Here is a 20173-nt window from a genome sequence, read left to right as displayed (position 1 = left end):
TGGGCAATCTGTTTGCTTTGTTTTATTTATGGAAATCTGGATCATTTCCTCTATTTGGTTTGGATAGTTGTTCAGTTCTAACTGATAGTGTCATCACAGATCTAGTGTATTGATAATATGCATTTGGAAAATTATAGCAATCAACCACCTCAAGAGGCATTTTAAAATATCTAGCAACCAATTCTTCACTCGGATATAAACTGGCTATAAATAATATCTAATTACTAGTTTGCACTGTAAGATTTTATTTCCATTGACAATAATATATGTGTACTTTTGTGTTTTTTCAAGAGTATGGTTAAAGAAGCATCAAGTTATTTATTCAGAGCAACACAAAACAGACTATTCATACGGAGTGTAAAAATTCTAATACCATTTACATGGCCAAAGAAAAGTTATGTAAAAGTAAGAACAGAAACATATGATAAGGTAAGAAATTACACATTTTTCGGTTTTAACACAGATGAAATTGTTATGCATGCATTTGTGATTTTAGTAGGCTTGTAAGAGAATGCTTAATTTACAGTATTTTTTGTTGGCTGTACTCATTGGCATTACTTACTGCTTTATAAGAAGGGCTCCAAAATGTCCTCTGTGCAAAATCATTGCCCAAACAAGAGATCATTGCAGTTACCAAAGGAAACTGCTGCTCAAATTCCACAATCCACCATCTTTAAGGTTTCAAGTGTCGACTGAAGGAGCTCATCAATGCTCCCTACATGAAATGAACAAACAGTCGGCTGCACTCCTATGATATCAGCCTTCACATAGGTTTACTATTCCAGGACTAAACCACAGAGTTCACCCACATCAAGCCCCCCCCCCCACTGACGCGTTTGACTCAAAAGGGGCTTAATCAAAGAGAGGTCAAGAGATCTCTACGATTAAGTTCCTTTAGGTTGAAATGTGTCAGTGGGGCTTGGCCTAAGTGGCCACATCAGTGAATTAGTCCTGGAATAATAAAATGTGAAAGCTGACATCATTGGAGTGTAGCCAACTTGTTTGTCCATTCCCAGGAAAGTACTTTACTTCTTTGTTAATACAGCAACTAAGAATATTACTTCCTTAAAGGGCGTGGGAAGGAGACCGTGTTCCTTTTGTGCATGAGAAGTCTGGGTTCTAGGCATGCTGCACTTTATAAACAAATAAATATCCCATTGGGCTATTATTTAAAAGTACTTATGTGCCATTGAGTAGAAAATATGTGTGCTGGAGCAGGTAATTGACTTCGGAGAATCCCTAATACAGCACATTTTTCTATTGCTTGACTCTTACTACAACTGACCCTAGAGTATTAGGTATCTGACTTGAACACCTTTAGTCTACAAAATCATATATTCTGTTGTAAATCACTCATGTTGCTACCTTATGGAAAGCTTTATAAATAACAGTTCTGCCTAATGACATTTCACTGAATGATTAAACAATGTGTTTTTCAGACCTGTAAGGGAAAAGGCATAATGAGCTAGTATGCACTACATACTAGCTCATTATGAAATACTTACCTTACAACTAGGCCCTGACATCTCACCCGATACACTTCGAGGGAGCTGACATATTCCCTCGGTGTGTCTTCCTGATATCACGGCTCCAGCACTGTGAGTGGCCAGAGCAGCAATATCCTCACTCCCGCGCATGCGCGCAGGAGATTTCTTTCAGGGTCCTGCGTCTGCTGGGCTTCCAGCCGAGAATCCCCTGTGTGCATGAGCCACTGCAGTCAGCGGCTCATTGCAAGGGGAATATCTCCTAAACCATACAGGTTTAGGAGATTTTTTTTTACCTACAGGTAAGCCTTATTGTAGGCTTACTTGTAGGTAAAAGTAAAAAAAAAGACTATGCAACCGCTTTAAATAAGACAAAGCCTCTTCACATTTCACAGATATGCAGAATATAACTTATTAATATAACCATTGTCTCTTTATCATTAGGCAGATATTATCATTGCATCATCACATGTGAAGTATGGAAATGACCCATACACATTACAGTATGGACAATGTGGTGAAAAAGGCCGATACATTCATTTCACTCCTGACTTCCTAGCAAATGACAACGCGATCTATGTATATGGCCCACGAGGTAACAGTCCAATATTCATTTATCACATGTATTTTCTGTGTACTGAGAAACTTCAATTAATTAAAGTGGTTGTAAACATGGAATATGAACAAAGCATATCCATATAGTGTGTACTTGTCTCAATCCAGAGCATTAAGTGTCATTTCTGTCTGCTGCCTCATTTCTCTTCTATCTGCATGAGTCAATTCTTACATTTTTTCCTGACACCAAGAGAAAAAAGGTGTCAGGGGAGGGAAAACACAGCCTTTGATTGACAGCCTTAGCTCTGTTCCTGTGTGCTGTGTGAAGGGAGATGTGTAACTTCAGCATCCCTGTTCCATACATACAGATGAATCTCAAAATTCAAATATCATCAAAAATGTACTTTATTTCAGTAATTCAATTCAAAAAGTGAAATTCATATAATATATATATATATATATATATATATATATATACACATATACACATATATATATATATATATATATATATATATATATATATATATATATATATATATATATATATATATATATATATATATATATATATGTGTATGGGTCACACACAGAGTGATATATTTCAAACATTTCTTTCTTTTAATTTTGAAGATTATGACTTACAGCTAGTGAAAACCCAGAATTCAGTATCTCAGAAAATGTGACTATTAAATAAAACCAATAAAAAAGAAAAATACATGTACACAGAAATGTCAGCTTAACTGTTTTAAACTTGTAAACAACAAAATATCAAAACGAGGCTAGGCCTTAAGTGGTTAAAAGAGTGTGAATGTCACTTCAGATGTGGGAGAGAAGTCCTCACCTTCTGCCTCCAGCTGATTCCTGCTCCTATGGTCTCTGGGTCCAGAAGTGGGCTTATACAAATAGTTTGGAGTAAAGGGTAAGGTTTACCACCTGGTACACAAAGATAGACATGGTCATGGGTACCTTGAAATTGTGGTTTCCATGTTTTTCTGTACATTTTAAATAATGATGTTACATTAACACTATTCTGTTGTGTTTGCAGGAAGAGTGTTTGTCCATGAATGGGCTCATTTAAGATGGGGTGTCTTTGATGAATACAATAATGATGTTCCCTTTTATATTTCAAGTGGTCTTACAATAGAAGCTACAAGGTAAATGTATGATATCCAACATTTATCCATTATCAAATATGTCATCACCTTATATTTCTCTGCATGCTTACACAGTGCATATTTTAGGGTAAACCTAGGGGTTTGATATCTTTAAAGGGGTTGTCGTTTCTTGTTTTTTTAAATAAAAATAATAAACATGCCTATAATTACCTGCTCTGTGCAATCGTTTTGCACAGAGCAGCCCTAATCCTCTTCTTCTGGGGTGCCCCACGGTGCTCCTCCTCTTCATCGGTGCCCCATAGGGAAGGACGCTTTCCCTGGGGGAACCAGTGCGGCTTGCTTCTGAGTCCATTGACACAGAAAGTGGAACTCAGCAACCCGCTCCCCCCCCCCCCCGATTGGCTGACGGAATTTGATTGACAGCCGTGGCAGTCAATGGCACCGCTGCTGTGTCTCAGCCAATCATGAGGAGTGTCCTGAATGGCTTATGCAATCGTGGACATCGCTGAGAGAGATGGGGCTCAGGTAAGTAATTAGGGGGTGCTGGAGGGGCTGCTACTCACAGAAGGCTTTTTATCTTAATGCATAGAATACATTAAGATAAAAAAACCTTCTGCCTTTACAATTCCTTCAAAGCCAATCTCTGGGAAACTTTAAAGTGGTATTAAATCCAAATGCAAACATTTATTATATCACAGATTCTTAGATGTGATGGCTTCATTTGTTTTCTTTTATGCGGCTCCTCGGTGCCAAGAGGCGGCATATTTGCGTGTGCTTAATGCCAACAGGTTAAATGTTTGTTTTTGGGTTAATACCGCTCTAAACTTCTCCCTTCCAGTGGCACTGCACCTGCACTGCAAGGCTTAAGATTTACTTACCCACTTATTTGCTCCTTCACGCTGCTGGATCAGTCCCTACAGTGTCTTCTCCCCCCACACTCCAGTGGTCTAAGGTTCTGATGTCATCAAAACCAAAGAAAGGTCCATACCCCTGTATTAGATGGAATGATACTGAGGGACAGTCCACTGCTGGAGCATGGGGAGAGCCATTCACCTGGACAGCAAAGGATTGGGTAAGTGAAGATGCTTCTCCTCTCCCATTGACAAAACAAGCAGTTAAAGTGTAAGTAAACCCCCCCCCCCCCCCCCCCCTATTGTTTTCAGCCAAGGAAGCTGCAATCTTTGCCTCTGTTTTTTGTTTTATTCTTTATTTAAATCTCTTTTTATCATTACAAATAAAATAAAGTAAAAATAAGAGACAGAATCATATCTATAGGATTGTACAACAGGAGAAATGCAACATAACACATGAAGGGTCATATCGCATTTTCCTTATCCATACTCCATAGGCCCTAACCAGTCCACACGTGATCTTAATCCTGTTTTTAAGGCATTTATTCTACCAAACCAAGACAGAGGCTTTATTGTCACTCTCCTTATTTCTTCTTTAAGATCATTAAGCAGCGGAATATAATTCTCCTTAGGCCGCGTACACACGCGGGGACTGTTCGCCCAACTTTGTCCGTCAAACAGTTTCAGCAAACAGTCCGCTCAAAATTAGCATGGACGGACTTGCCCACACACGACGAACGAACAGTTTGCTGAAACCGTGCGCGATGACGTGAACGGCACGTACGACGGGACGGAAAATACAACGTCCTATACACTGCATTATAACTTTCGGCGTGTAAATCCTTTCTGAGCATGCGCGGAACTTAGTTTGACGAACAAGCCTACACACGAGGGGACTGTTCGCTGAAACAAAGTTTCAGCGGACAGTTTTACGGAATTTCCGAAAAACCTTGTTCAGCGGACTGTTCGCTGAAACTGTCCGCTGAAAGCCCACACACGAGCGGACTGTCCGCCCAAACACTGTTCAGCGGACAAAGTTGGGCAAACAGTCCCCGCGTGTGTACGTGGCCTTATAGATATTTCCAATAGATGATGTAAGCTTTATTCCTAAGTATTTAATTCCTGTGTTCTTAGGAAAGGAAATTCCACTTGAAGATTCTGCATTTCTTTTGGGGGTATATTAATGTTCAATATTTCTGACTTTCCTATATTTATCTTAAAATTGGATAAGTCTCCATATTCTTTTAAGGCTCTCAATAGGTTAGGCATATAGATTCGGGGTTCTGGGACATAAAATAATACGTCATCCACAAATAACTAATAACTAACTTATGTATCTCCTCTCCTACCCTGACCCCTCCTATGTCGGGGTTATTTCTTATTGTCATCAGTAACGGCTCCAATGTCAAAATGAATACCCAACCCATTTAAATATGAACAAAGTTTTGGAACTATAATTTCCCTAAAGTTTTTAAAATATTCTATTATAAAGCAATCCGGCCCTGGGCTTTTCCTCCCTACTGATCCCATTACTGCTTGATTTACCTCTTGTACTGTATTTGGTTTCACCAATTCGTGCACTACCTCCTCTGACAGAGCAGGGATTTTAGCCTGTGTAACATATTCTTTAATTTTTCCTCTTCTATTAAACTCTGCTTGACCTATTTGTAATCTTTTAACTAAATACAATTGTTTATAATATTTTCAAAATACTTCAGCTATATCTTTAGTGTTATATACCAGGGCTCCTGTTTTATCTTGGATTTTCTCTATATAATTAATGGACCTTTTTTTCCTCAACATTCTTTCCTTCGCTATCTTAAAGTAAGTTTTCCTCATTTCTAATTCTATTAATTCTTTCAACTTTTCTCTTTTTGTAATTAGTTTACGTTGCAATTCATTGTCTTGTCCACTATTATTCCTTTTCTTGTTTTTATGGGATTGCTCTAGTCTAAAAATATCTTCTCTTAATTCCTTTCTTTGTTTAGATCTTTTTTTTCTTTTAGCTCCCATAGAAATACAGATTCCTTGTATATAAGCTTTATGAGACTCCCAGATTATATTCTCTGCTACCTCCCCTGTATCATTTATCTGCAATAAAGTCTCGAATTCCCACTTTATTAATTCTTTCCCCCTTAAATCCAGTAGTTCCTCATTAATTTTCCAGGTAAATGGCTACTTCTGGACTCCAGGGATCTTAATTTTCATTACCACTGGGGCGTGGTCGGATAAAGATCTTATTTCTATATTGGAAGATATCACCGAGTCTAATAACCTATGCTTTACCAACCAGTAATCTATCCTTGTGTATGTCCCGTGTACAGGGGAATAAAACAAATAATCCTGTATTCTCGGGTGTTGGATTCTCCATATATCCACTAACTGGAGCTGATGTAGCAAGCATTTTTATTGCTTTCATCTGTATGTTTCTTATCCATACTATCTTGTTCAGGGTCCATACAGAAATTCAAGTCCCCAGCTATAATAACAATTCCCCTCTTAAACTCCCAAAGTTTGTTAAGTATTTCCCTCAAAAAAATTGTGTGCCCTCTATTGAAGCTATATATATTGGCTAGAGTGTACTCCACTCCCCATAATGTAATCCTTAAAAAGGGGTATCTTCCCTCTGGATCGCTCAACCTGTCCTCCAGGGTAAAACATATCTCCTTCCCCAAACCTATAGCTACCCCTTTTGTTTTATTTGACATAGAATCAGAATAGTGCCAATGTGGGTACCATGGAGAATACAGTCTAATCCTGGATTCATGGCTTAAGTTAGTTTCCTGTAAAAAAATAATCCCTGCCCCATACTGCTGGATCACATGCAATGCCTTATATCTCTTTGCTGGTGAATTTAGCCCTCTAACATTATATGTCAGAAAATTAACAGTAGTCATAGATAATAGAAACTCCTTCCATCTTTCTCCCCCTTTTCATTCTTTCTCTATTTGGGGTCTCTATCCTCGAGGTTCTAGGTTGCGGGTACCCATTCCCCCCCCTCCCTTCCCTCACTCCCTCCCCCTCCCCCGGCCGCCTCTCGGCCCCAGTGCCGTGGAATGAGATAGTTCCCCATCCATGTACCTTATCCCTTGGGGTGTTGCTCCTACCGAGATGTCTGAGGCGGGCACCCCAGAGAGGCATCAGCCCCTAACCACACCCCCCCCCACGACCTTCTTTATTGATTCAGTTGCAGCTTGTCCGTTTCTTATCCCCTCCTCTCCACCCCCCATTCATTAAATTCTCTGCCATTCCCTCTCCCCGCTAGTCACTCTTTCTCCATCTTGGGACCAGAATTTCAAATTTTTTACAAAAGTCTTGTAGTCCATCCAAAAATTTTAATCTTACTGTTCTTCCTTCTTTATGCACTACCAATTCTGCCGGAATCCCCCAACTATATTTTATATTCAACTTCCTTAATTGGGCTAGTAATGGTTTTCATTTTCTTCTTCCCTCAGACCCGGGTGTTTCCTAATCCAATGTACTCGGTCAATTTTTAGCTCCGCCTCTTCCTTTCGACCCAGTAGGGGGTTAAATATTGTTCGCATTATTTCATCTAGATTTTCTCCGTGCTGTTCCGGCAGGGCTTTCTGGCACCTATTCTGGTTTTCGTGATCCTCTAATTTATATGCAAGATCCCTCTGATTAAATTGCAGTCTCTTTACTTGTGTTTTTAATTCGAACATTTCAAACATCTCCATTTTAGTAGGCATTTGAGATAGGCTTCTCTGTTCTTCTCTTGCATGTATTTCCATTGCTCTCTCTCTTTCTACTTCCCCACTCTCTTTATCCCCCAGAGTCCCTTTTTGTTTAGCTAGCTCTTTCTTAGCTAATTTCATCCCCTGGGATTTTATTTCTTCTCCTGGACTTTTGGGGTTCCCCTCCATAGTTGTTAAATACTTTTGAATTGTGCTTGCGCTTGTGCTTAAGCTCTCCCTTGGGGTTTTTGGTTTAGTTGTTCTTTGAGAGCGGCCTCTCATATTTTACTTCTTTCTTCTATCCTCTGACAAGAAGGAGAAAAAAAAAAACCTCCAGAGTCAGAGGGCTGAATATTATAGTTTTCTTTTCCTTTCCCCCTTTCCCTTCCTTCCTCTTTCCCTTAGTCTCATCCCGCAACAGGGTGTGGAAAGTTCACAGGCAGGCACTAAACAGTTAAACAGTTAAGCAATCCTTATCCCACATCCAGCCCCTCTAAGGAATGGGTTTATCGTTTTCTCACAATTCATAGACAAGCATCACACAGTTACACAGTTCATATACCAATCAGAGCCCTTCTAGTAAATGGATTTCTCATCCTTCAGCGTTTTTTATGCAGTATGGGCAGATCAGAAGATCATATTTGTTATGTTAATCTGGTTGTATACCATATACTGTCAGCGTTTTTGCCTGGGGGTGGCCTGAGGATTTCTCACAACGGGCTACTAATAAGGAAAGCGGTGGAGTTAAGCATATCAACACATCGCCTTTAGTCCCCGTTTTTAATAAATATTTTTAGCAGACACATCAGGCTGCTCAAATAATACACGTGAGACTCTTCAAGACCTTCTAAAACTCCTCAGTTCCAGTCCCATAGACCAGTCCTTCTCATCAGCTTTTTTTTTTTTTTTTCAGCAACTTTGTCCGACCGTGTGTATGCAACATCATTTTTGGACAGAATCTGACGGAAAAAATCTGATGGATTTTGTGGTCAGAATGTCTGACTGTGTGTACAAGGCATAACATTTTGGACATTTTCATCACTTTCTGTCCAAGAGACTGTGGTCACCAAGGCAAATAGAGAGGGAATCTCCCCAGAGGGACACAAGCAGTAATAATAACCTGTTCAAGGTTCTTTCCACACGCTATCCAAACCTAAACAAAATGTGACTATAGATACACCTATATAAATGTGATCACTTTTTCTTGAACATTACTTACTGGTAGAGAGAACTGTCATCATTCTCAAAAATGGCTCCATCTAAGTAAAGTATACCAGATCTTATTATTTCTTTAACAGGTGTCCAACTGAACTTAAAGGTATTTACAGAGAATACAAATGTACCAATAAGGAATGTAAATGTGCCCCTCGGATGGACACTGGACTGTATGATGATGACACTTGTGTCTTTGTACCTGATATAAGCCAAACTTCCCAAGAATCTATAATGTATTTACAGGCATTAAATGATGTACGTATGTCATGACAAGATATCAAAATTGTTCTAATGAACTGTGTAGCATAATAGTTATTCTTTCTAATTTGTCACATGCAATGTGTAAACTGTTGGCGCTATATAAATCCTGAATAATAATAATATTAATGATAATAATAATAATACAATGACATGAGGACATATTTAACCACTTGCCGCACACACTCAAGCCTTTCTCCTGTATGGTTCATGTTATGTTTAAGTAGAAGTATAGCCAGAGCTCTTCTGGCCCTACTTCTCTTGTAGGTCACAGGAGTGCACTTCATTCTGCACTCACATGACCTGTATTCAGCTGACCATTGGCTAAAGCCCACGGTCAGCTGACATCACAGAGCTGGTCCAGGCTCTGCAGGCATCTTCTTTTAAGGATCAGACTCTAAGCGAGCTGCTGAGAGCCTGAGCCAGCAGCACCCACCCCCTCCACAACCTGATGCTCCAGAGAGCCTTGGAGGGGCATAGCAGTGAACCAGTTGCTGACGGTCAACTGCTCTCTGATTACTGAGGACCAAGAACTGAGTGATCAAAGACCGCTGATCGCTCAGTTCTTGGTCCTCAGTAAACAGAGAGCTGGTGACTGTCAGTCACCGGTTCTCTGCCATGCCCAAAGTAGAAGCTTTTGCACAAACCAATCAATATATGCTTACTGGAATTTTTTTACCAAAAATACGTAGCAGAATACATATTGACCTAAATTTATGAAGAAATTAGATTTTTTTTACATTTTTTTTATTGGGTGTGTTTTATAGAAGAAAGTAAGAAATAATAATTTTTTTTTTTTCAAAATTGTCAATCTTTTTTTGTTTATAGCGCAAAAAATAAAAACCGCAGAGGTGATCAAATATCACAAAAAAAAGCTCTATTTGTGTAAAAGGACAAAAATGTTATTTAGGTACAGTGTCTCACGACAGCACATTTGTCAGTTAAAGTAACACAGTGCCATTTTGCCGTATCAGGAAGGGGGTAAAACATTTCAGAGCTCAAAAGGTTAAAAAAGCTTCAAGCGAAATGTAAAAATACACAGCTCCTTTAAATAATATGCCTGGGGGATGCCTTTAACTTGCCTGTGAAGTGGCACATCTGTACACAATCTACTACAGTTTTTAAACATATGACTGGGGATTACCCTCTATACCAGATACAGTATCTTTGATGAGGATCTGCTATAGATGTTAATGGAGGACCCACATGCAAAAAAAAAAAAAAAAGTTTCCCCCTAAAAAAACATATTATAATCTTATCTGTGATGAGGGTTTGGTATGGATGTTTGGTGTGGGGTCTTCTCCAAACTTTATAGATTTTAAGGGGGACCCCCTGCAGAAAAAAGGGAAAAAAGCATGAGTTCCCCCCAGCAAGCAAGCAAAGAAGGGTGATTAGGCAGCTCTCCCAAACCATAAAAGGCCACATTCCCCCCAAAATGGGGAGGATACCTTGTCTGGGGGGTTACCCAGGGAAGGAATCTGGTCCCCATGTTACGAGGATAAGGGCTTCCTCCTCACAACCCTGGGGGTAATCTGGAAGCGCCTTTAAAAATAAGCAGCACCCGAGATGCCCCCCCCCCCCATTATACCCTGTACCCCTACTCATTGCAAAAAAAGTAAGTAGTAAACAAAGACACACGCGTTTTGACAATTATTATTAAAAAATTATTATTCAAAAAATTATTTAAAAAAAACAAAAATGTCTCTTAATGTAAATTGATCCATCGTCAATTATATCATGCAATGATAATCTCTATCAAGATGAAGAATGCCCGTTGACTTGCAGAAAGAAAAATCTCACCAACATATCTGATCATGTGAGGACACAATAGCTTCCGGTCTCTGCAGTGGAATATAAACAAAGGAGGAGACGTCTCCTGGGTGATGTGATTGACCAAATATGGATATGACTTATTTGGCCAATGATGTCATGGGGCATCCCTAGGCCACACTCTAGTTTGACCATTCACAGAATCTTCCAACAAGCAAAATTCAGTCTAAACATTGGGTTCAGACTGAACCAGGAGCTCATTCCTAATGATAAACACACATGACAGTTAAGGACTGGCGATGGATTCATAATTGTTAAAAACCAAATCAAATATTCTCTTCAGTCACGATAATTTTATAATTTGGTTCCAGTTTTAATATCAATATAACCTCATTATTATCGATATTTTTGTAGGTAACTGCATTTTGTGATTCTACAAATCATAACGCGGAGGCACCAAATTTACAGAATAGGATGTGCAACTATCACAGTACATGGGATGTGATCAAGAACTCCAGTGATATACTTTCCACCCCACAAACAACTACCCCAATTCCTGAACCCACCTTCTCATTACTGCAGGCTTCAGACAGAGTGGTGACTCTAGTACTTGATGTCTCAGGAAGCATGAGTGGTGTAAGCAGATTTTATTTATCAGAATATTCTTTGTACACTCAGATTTGTGTTGTATGATCCTAAACAAGTGTTGACAGAAAATCAATATAGAATGTAGAAAGTTAATATTAGTTTGGAATACTGCTTAGGAAGTAATCTGTACGGGGTTTGTATGTCTTCTCCATGGGTGTATGGAATCCCTTTGATTGTCAAGTTTCATACTATAAACTGAAAAGCATGGTGGAGCGATACCTGTGACAAAATGGCCCTATAGTATGCATGTGTATGCATGTGTGCCTTTTCTGTTATCTTACATCTGTGTTATTCTATGTTGTGTTTAAATAATACAGATGATGTATTAGAGTAAAGTTTTAATTTGTTTTATTTGGTGCTAATTGCTGTTATTGGTCATTTTGTGGTGTCATTGTGTCTTGTTCTGTTCATTGTTGTGATCTTGTGTTGTCTTTGAGTGTTGCTGTGTCACTATAATTTCCCTTTGGTATTAGTATTCTGAATCTGACTCATGGCATTGGTAGGAAAAAACATGGATATTGGATTAATACTACTTTATCAATTACAGTATAATCGCATTAATAGGCTGTACCAGGCTGCAGAAGTATTTCTCATTCAGATCGTAGAACAAGGATCATTTGTTGGAATTGTTAAATTTGAGAGTACCGCTACAATACTTTCTTCATTAGTTCATGTTTTCAGCGATCAGCATCGGCAACAACTTAAAGCACTTCTTCCTCGAACAGCAAGTGGAGGAACAAATATTTGTGCTGGACTAACAAAGGGAATTGAGGTAAGTTACTATTGATAAATTTGCCAATCTCTAGCAAAGTTTCAAGAGTCAGGCACATTTGTAAAATTTTCAATCCTTATTAAAGGAGACATATAGCCAAAGCTCTTTCTGCTGTACTTCTCCTATCAAACACAGGAGTGCAGTTCATTCTGCACTCCTGTGTCCCTTTTTCAGCTGAAAACAGAGCAGAGAGAAGTGACTGACTGTGACCAGGTCTCCACTCACAGAATGCTGAGAACTGAGGGATTAGCGATGTTTGATCCCTCGGTTCTCAGTCTTAGAAGCAACAGGGGACAGATACAGCATCGAACTGATGCTGCATCCATCTACTGTAGGTAAGTATTATTTGTAAAACAAGAAACAAAAAAAACCCACACTTCTCTTTTAAAAGCACCATAGTCTTGATTGACTAAAGTGCTGTTATTGATGGTTTGGGTATTAGCATTCCCAAATCACGCCATAGTCACTGGCTGTATTGAGTTTGCATGTTCTCTCTTTATGCAGTGTTTTTAATTGGGTGTTCTGGTTTTCTATCAAAAACATGTTTTTAGTTGGTATTTGACCAAGGTTACTAGACTGTGATCTCAGGGGCATGTTCTTATGCAAATGATTTTACCCAGTCTGTAAATCACTCTGTTAAATGTTGGTGCCATAAAGTTAATTGTAAAAATTCATACACGCATACTCATATGCTATGTGCAACCAGCAGTGTTGTAATGTGTGATCCCAACACATTTAAAAGCTGTTGCTTGGGAAATTCTAACCTGTCTGTTAACAACCTCCTACTATTCCAATTCTGGTAATTAAGGCAGAACTATACTCAGCTCCACTCCAGCAGGTTCAAGATCTTTGGCCATCTTGATTGGTCTAGCTGGAATGACATAATTCCCACGCACAAGAATTCATTCATCCTGACACCGCGCATATGGCAGAACGTTTGTGAGGTGGAAGTTAAGAATCCCTTTTTTCAGAAGGGACATACCATGTCTCCTCTGCATTAAAAAACAAACCCTCCTTCTCGCATTTTTTTTTTTTTTAACTACATTTTTGCTATAAGGCTGAAGTGCAGTCTTATTTTATCTTTGGTGGAAAATGCTGTCATGAGATTCCAGAGCACCAGCACACATCAAAACATTTGGTATCATTTATAACATATAACAAATTAATCAGATTTCTTGGAAATACATGACTAGGGTAACTAAGAGCTAACCACCCAACTGACTAAATGCTCCCACATTATAAACAATGCCACCCCCTTATTTAAATAAGAACCATGCAACACATAGGGTGGGGTTAAATGGCCGAAATCGACCCTTTATTAACAAACAGCTTTATTTTAAATGACTCTGAAAAAGGCCAGCAAAAAGGCCTGAAACAATGTCTGTTCATACTCTGAAGAACACACCAATTGCAGCCATCCCAAGATGGCCTTCAATATGTAAATGGACACCGGACGCCGAGCGTCACTGGTATGGCGACCCCTGCAATACCCCTTCATAGTCTGTCTGACCGCAAAGGATTTGGTAAAATCCCCCACACCCTGTAACTTGAACCAGAAAGCTAGACCCACCAGTTTACGGTCCACGGACGACGCTGACACCCCCTGAACAAAATTACACACCACAAAGTATAGAACCAAGGAGGAGACCTCCACCCTGGGCTCCAATCCTTCTACCTCCAACAGCATCACACTCTATTCCCTCCACGCCCTGGAGTATGCCTCGCAGGGAATCCCGAATCAATCCAGTGGCGACTCCAATGCAATCTCCCACAGCCCCCAGGGACAAGGCGTCCCATGTTGCTCCACTGCCGGTGCAAACGTGCAAAACTCGTCCCGCTGAAAAGAAGATAAAGCATTAGCTAGCTTGTTACATGTCCCATGAATGTACACTGCATAAATGAAAGCATTAAATTGCAAGCGCACCACTGGCAGGGAAGAGGCTGAGACGTTATTGATAGCCATTACCACCCCCATATTGTCACAATGGAAGTGTACTTTCTCATTGCGAAAGGCATCCACCCAAATTTCGACTGCCAGCATTGCTGACAGGGCCTGTCATCCACAGGGAGAGACAATTGTAGGACTGGAGTCCCAAATCCTAAGGTCGGCCCGTAAATCCTTAGTCAAACAAATGTAGTGCCGTGGGACACTAATGCCTGCCGTAGCCAAGGACAGCAAGCAGCAAAAAATTCTGCCCATATAAATGATCCTGCAAGCAAAATTCAACTTCCCAAAAAAAGACTGTAACTCCCGTAGCTTAACCTTGCACTTGCTAGCCTCGCTGTTAACCTCTCTCCGCAGGGCCACCAGTTTGTTCTCGGGCAGACGGCACTCCATGGCCACCAAATCAATTGTAATACCTAGAAAAACCAGCTCAGTCACTGGGCCTTCCTTTTTGTCCGGGGCCAAAGGAATGTCGAACCGGTCTGCTATGTTTTGCAGGGTCCTCAGCAACACTGCGCAAGCGGAGGAATCCGGTGGTCCAATGCACAGGAAGTCCTCCAAATAGTGGATTACGGAATTCAAGCTGGACACATCCCTTACAACCCATTTGACAAAAGAACTAAAAGTATTGATAGAGTGCAGGAACTGGAACACCCCATCGGTAGACAACGATCAACAAAATACGAACCTTGCCACGACAACCTAGCAGATGAACACTTTCAGGATGAACCGGAAGCAAGCAAAATGCTGCCTCCACATCCGTTTTGGCTAACAAAAAACTCCAGCTATACTTGCGTACCCAGGAAACAGCTGCATTGAAAGATGTATAGGTGACCGCACAGGCCTGCAGGTCAATGCCATCGTTGACCGAGCCCCCTCTGGGGTAGGAGAGATGATGTATCAATCGGTATTTGCCGGGTTCTTTCTTGGGAACCACCCCTAGGGGGGACCCAACTAGGCCTGGAAACGGAGGAGCATAAAAAGGGGCGCTCATGCTACCCAGGGAAACTTCCTTATCAAGTTTCTCCGACACCACTTCTGGGTACTGGAGCACCAAACTTAAATTATCGGACAAAGGCAGTACCGCCATCAAAGTGCACGGGATATGAAATCCCTCCGTAAACCCCCCAATGATTCAAGCAGACTCCTAATCCGGGTACCTACTTAGGAAAGGAAACATCCTTTCCAACCTCACCGGAGTCCTCCCTCTTTCCAGACGTATCACCTGCCCGACCTTTTCCCAAATTAAAATAGCGGGCTAGTGAATGGCCGCCACCGCACCCGGAACATTCGTGTTTAAAGCGACAGGTCCCTTTCTTCCTAGAGGCCGACATACCTGAGGTACCGATGCCACCAGTCCCTCTTGAAAAAAACTGATTACCCCCTGGCCGGGGTCATCAGTTTCATCCAGAGGCCAATATCTTTATGATCCAACTGAATGGCGGGCTGGACGGCCTTCCGTTGTCAAAACTACTTGTCATAACAGAACCACGCCACACCACAATAAACCCTGTTGGCCTCACCAATGGATTCCAGATAACAAAAAAGAGCCAAACAATTGTATGGCGCTTTTTCACCGATCACACTGGCCTAAATCGCAAAAGCTTGCAACCAATTGGCAAATGTTTGAGGGATGAGGCGATACCTCCTCTTCTCCTCTTCCTCTTCCTTGCTTTGGTCAGGTTTCACCCTGTTCAGGTTAAACTTTTCAAGGGGAAGCAAGGAAAAGATTTCCACATACTCCCCCTTTCAAATCTAATCCCTCACCTCGGCTTAAGGTGGGTGCCCAGGGGTCCCTCAAAGCACACATATACCTCGCACTTCACCGAATCTCACCTTTTCTGCATCCTTATCCCAATCTTTTGGCTTCTCCACACGCACTGTCTCTCTCAGACAGCACTTGTACCAGGGAAGGGGGGACTCCAAGCGACGACTACTCCGGTACCCTCAGTCGATCTGGCGACACCTCTGGCACCACCCCCTGCACTGCTCTCCCCTTGAGTTTTTGTAGCAGTTCCCTCAGACTGACCAACACATCAGGGGCAAACACCTCTGACCCCTTACCCAGAAGCCCTAACTCGTACCTCCCGACCCCTGACCCCTCGCCTACAGAGGGAGAAAGAAATGGTAGCATAGCAAAAGAGCACTCATCAGGCTGCATGGGGCCCGGGGACCCCCCCCAGCCGTGGATCCAGACTCCCTCGCTGTCACCGGAACATCCTCTTCCAGGTCCCCTTCTTGAAGACTGTCCTTTCTCCTAACCTGCCGCAGGCGAGCCCCGCACAACTGACCTGCTGGATGCTCATTTTCTCCTCCGTGCTGTTCCCAACCGTGCACCTGTGCTGACGTCATCAGCGCACTTCCCAGGTCTCCCAGGCCCCGTCTGCGATCCGGAGGGGCTCGCCGCCATCTTTCTTCCTCCCAGGGCAGATGTGCCCTCCTTCTCGAGCTTATCATCTATCTATTGGGAAGGGGGACAGGCCAGTGACCGCAGTACTCACTCTCCCACGTCGGGCCATCGTGGCAACTGGAGCCTTGCCAGTCAAGAGCCTAGTTAAACAGACACTATTGTATGTTAACCCTCAGTTGACTGGATACCCTTACCATGTGTCCCCTCCACTGATTGCATGCCTGCTCAGCTACAGTCCTTTCTGGAATTTCCATTCCTGATTTGTTTTATGTTTTTGAAGGTGCAAGACTCTAACTTTGTATTCAGCATGCCACTGGGCTGCTTTCACTGTCCTCCCAAAGTTTTATTCCTGCCTATTGCCAGTGACTGATTTTCAGAAAAGTGCCCCAAAAATGATGGTAAAGCGTCGCTGTCAGTGTGAAAGGGCTCTAAAACTACTGGCATAATAAGTAAGCTTACAGAGTGCCCCGAGCTCTCGGCCCAAACAGTATAAAGCAAGGTAAAGTATTATTACTTTGACAAAACTGTAATTGTGGTATTATACCTCTGGCATGGTTAGAGAACACAGTCACTTACCTACTCTGATCAAAGCCTCTAGGATGGCAAAGGCAAAAGTTACCTTTACTCCCTATGCTACCAAGCCAGCCTAGAAAAAGGAACACCTTTTTTTTTACACCTGAGATCTATGGTGATTCTTAAGTTTTTTTGAATCTGTCTGATATTTTGCTTTTATAACTTCCAGGTAAATAAAGGAACCAGTGATAAGTCATCTTATGGTACAGAACTTGTTGTGCTATCAGATGGAGAAGATTCATCTTTCCCTACTGCCTGTTATTCTAACTTAATAAACAGCGGGGCAATAATACATGTTATAGCTCTTGGACCATCTGCTGCAAAGGGACTTGAACAAATTACACAAGAAACTGGCAAGTTTTCTTTTCTTCTTTTCTTAATTAATACACTCATTCATTTTAATGGCAAGGTATGGTAACTGTTATGCTAACCAAAGTGCAAAAACATGCATACGGATTAGACATAAAAAAAAAACCTGACACAAGCAATGTTGATGCATGGACTCCAGCATGCATGTTCAACAGAAACTGGTTGTTACACTGGCTTCTGTTGAGCAGACAGCTGTACACATGAACTGAAAGATTTTCGGCCCACGTTTACTGGGCTGAAAGTTTCCCTCAATGGGCAGCCAACAGTTGCTCAAACCATAGATACAGTAAACAGAAAAGAACCAGGACAAAACTGGATAAGAGTCTAAGATCATTTTAATTGTTGTTAAAAAAAAAGTCATTTAAAAACAGCCAACACATTTCAGGAAGAACACCATGCCCCCCCCCCCCCCCCCCACCCCCTCCCCTTCAACAGGGATCAACACAGGATAAAACTTGCCCCTGAAGCATGTCGATTGTGCTTATATGTTTTTTTTACCAACAATTAAAGTGTAAGTAAAATTACATTGGTTATTTGTACCTATAGGTAAGCATATAATAAGGCTTACCTGTAGGTACTGTAAATACCTCCTAAATGTGCACCGTTCAGGAGATATTTACTGTATATGCAGCTGATGACATCATCGACACAAATGCGCCCTGAAGGAATGACCACCTGTGTCGTTTCTTCAGAGCCCTGTGCCATGACCGGCAGTTCCTACGCTCATCCTCGGGAGTGACGTCATGCGGCTCCGGCCAGTCACACAGCTGGAGTCCACAGACCTGGAAGGAAAACAGGTTAAGATAGATAAATGCGGCCTCCATCTGTGACAATAAGGACTTTGTTTGCAGGTAAGTTTCACATAATGTGCTAGTGTGCAATGCAGAGGCATAGTATATTATGCCTCTACTTTGCATGTCAGAAAAAAAAACCATCAGTTTACTTCCTCTTTAAAATGATCTTGACTCTTTTTTTTTACCAGTAATCTTGAAGTCTTTTAATTGTTCTTTTATTTGGCGCATCTTTCTGTGTTTTAAATATAAATGAGACAGACAGTTTGAAGCTTAATGCCCACATGGTTTCAGTCAGTGCTTTCTGAGTGCACAGGCCACTCCTTTACAATTACTCTGACTTGTAACTTGTTAATCTAGCACAAAATGCTAGAGGAACTAATAAAATAGTTGCAGAAATGTGAAAAAACAGTACAGAAATAAACATAGTATGCTACAGGCATTCTTTGTTCAAATATAGTTAAAATACATATTTGCAAGCAGCAGTTTGTAGATACTTTACATATGTCAAACACAAGGCCCGCGAGGCTGAATCTGGCCCACCGGACCATTTCATGTGGCTCTTACACCTCTTACATTCCTCTTGTCTCCATCTCTTCTTTGTCTCAGCAGACGGCAACAGAGAGGATATCCGAATTCGTTTGCCAGATCCTGTGCTTTTTTGTGCACCCGCAGAGAGGCTGGTTTCTGCACCCAGTCTCAGCAGCCAACAGCAGAGAGTAGGACAAAACTCCTCCTAAAGATCCTGTGCCTCTCTATGCAACGGCAGCATCCCCTCTTCTTTGCCTCCCAGGGTCCAACAGATTCTGGCAGCTGTCTCCAGCTGTCCTTTGGTCCTCCCCCAGACCCTGCACTTTCTTCTTCCCCAGCTCCACCCACAGCTTCTTCCTGGCAGCAACATGGGGAAGTAGTTGAGCCCATAACTACAGAGCCCAGATCAGACCTAACTAATCAATAGTGCTCTCCCTAGTAGGGATGAGCTCCGGGGTGTTCGCACACTCCACGTGCAGAGCCCGCCAGGAAGTCGGAGCAGCGATGAGCTAATCACAGGCAGTGAGACATTATGCGATCTCTGCAGCCGCGCATCAGGGCAATATCTCACTGCCTGGGATTACAGCAGTGCTGCACCAACTTCCTTGAGCGCTCTGCACGTGGAGTATGCGAACACGCCAGAGCTCATCCTTACTCCCTAGTTACAGAGAGGCCAAAAACGAAATTTAACAAAAAATATAGGGATAGGATGTGTTATGTGTTAAATGATAAATAACATTTGGAACAAAAGATCTAATCCTTTGCACAAATACAGTGAATATTTTGGTTGTTGAGCCTGGCTCGCTGGGGCTATTATGTATTTTTCTTTTAGGATTAATACCTTTGTTTTTTGGGGTGATGTGCTTATACATCCTTTTTTTTTTAGGTGGATTAAACTTTTATGCCTCCGATAATATTGATGCCAATAGTCTAATTGATGCATTCAGTGCCATGACATCTGGAAGTGGATATGAAGTTGATCAAACTATTCAGGTGATGCATTATTTTGTTACGTTAATATCACATGGCGTCTTTAGTGTCTGAAATGTGAAAAATTGCAGCATATTAATTCCTTATTGAACTGATGGTGGCTACAATGTCTCACTATGATAGTCAAAAGGACATTGCTAATACTGGGAGATTGAAAATGTTACTACTGTACTGATTTGCATACACTTTACAAGTTAT

The 20173-nt window shown here is 41.4% G+C and overlaps 1 protein-coding gene across 1 annotated transcript in view; it reads left to right on the top strand.

Moving 5' to 3' along the window:
- Positions 1-20173, top strand: part of LOC143928227 (calcium-activated chloride channel regulator 1-like) — a 57034-nt gene that overhangs the window by 4324 nt on the left and 32537 nt on the right. Inside the window, exons 2-9 of the mRNA XM_077452977.1 lie at positions 292-429; positions 1929-2079; positions 3088-3196; positions 9002-9173; positions 11361-11582; positions 12142-12366; positions 17464-17647; positions 19872-19978. Coding sequence (XP_077309103.1) covers positions 292-429; positions 1929-2079; positions 3088-3196; positions 9002-9173; positions 11361-11582; positions 12142-12366; positions 17464-17647; positions 19872-19978 — 1308 coding nt within the window. The remainder of the gene's footprint in view (positions 1-291; positions 430-1928; positions 2080-3087; positions 3197-9001; positions 9174-11360; positions 11583-12141; positions 12367-17463; positions 17648-19871; positions 19979-20173) is intronic.

Source organism: Lithobates pipiens, unplaced genomic scaffold, assembly GCF_037356315.1.
Source record: "Lithobates pipiens isolate NorthernLeopardFrog02 unplaced genomic scaffold, aLitPip1_a1.2 Scaffold_23, whole genome shotgun sequence".
NCBI lineage: Eukaryota > Metazoa > Chordata > Amphibia > Anura > Ranidae > Lithobates > Lithobates pipiens.
The sequence above is the reverse complement of the archived record's forward strand: the minus strand, read 5'-3'. Positions and strand labels throughout refer to the sequence as shown.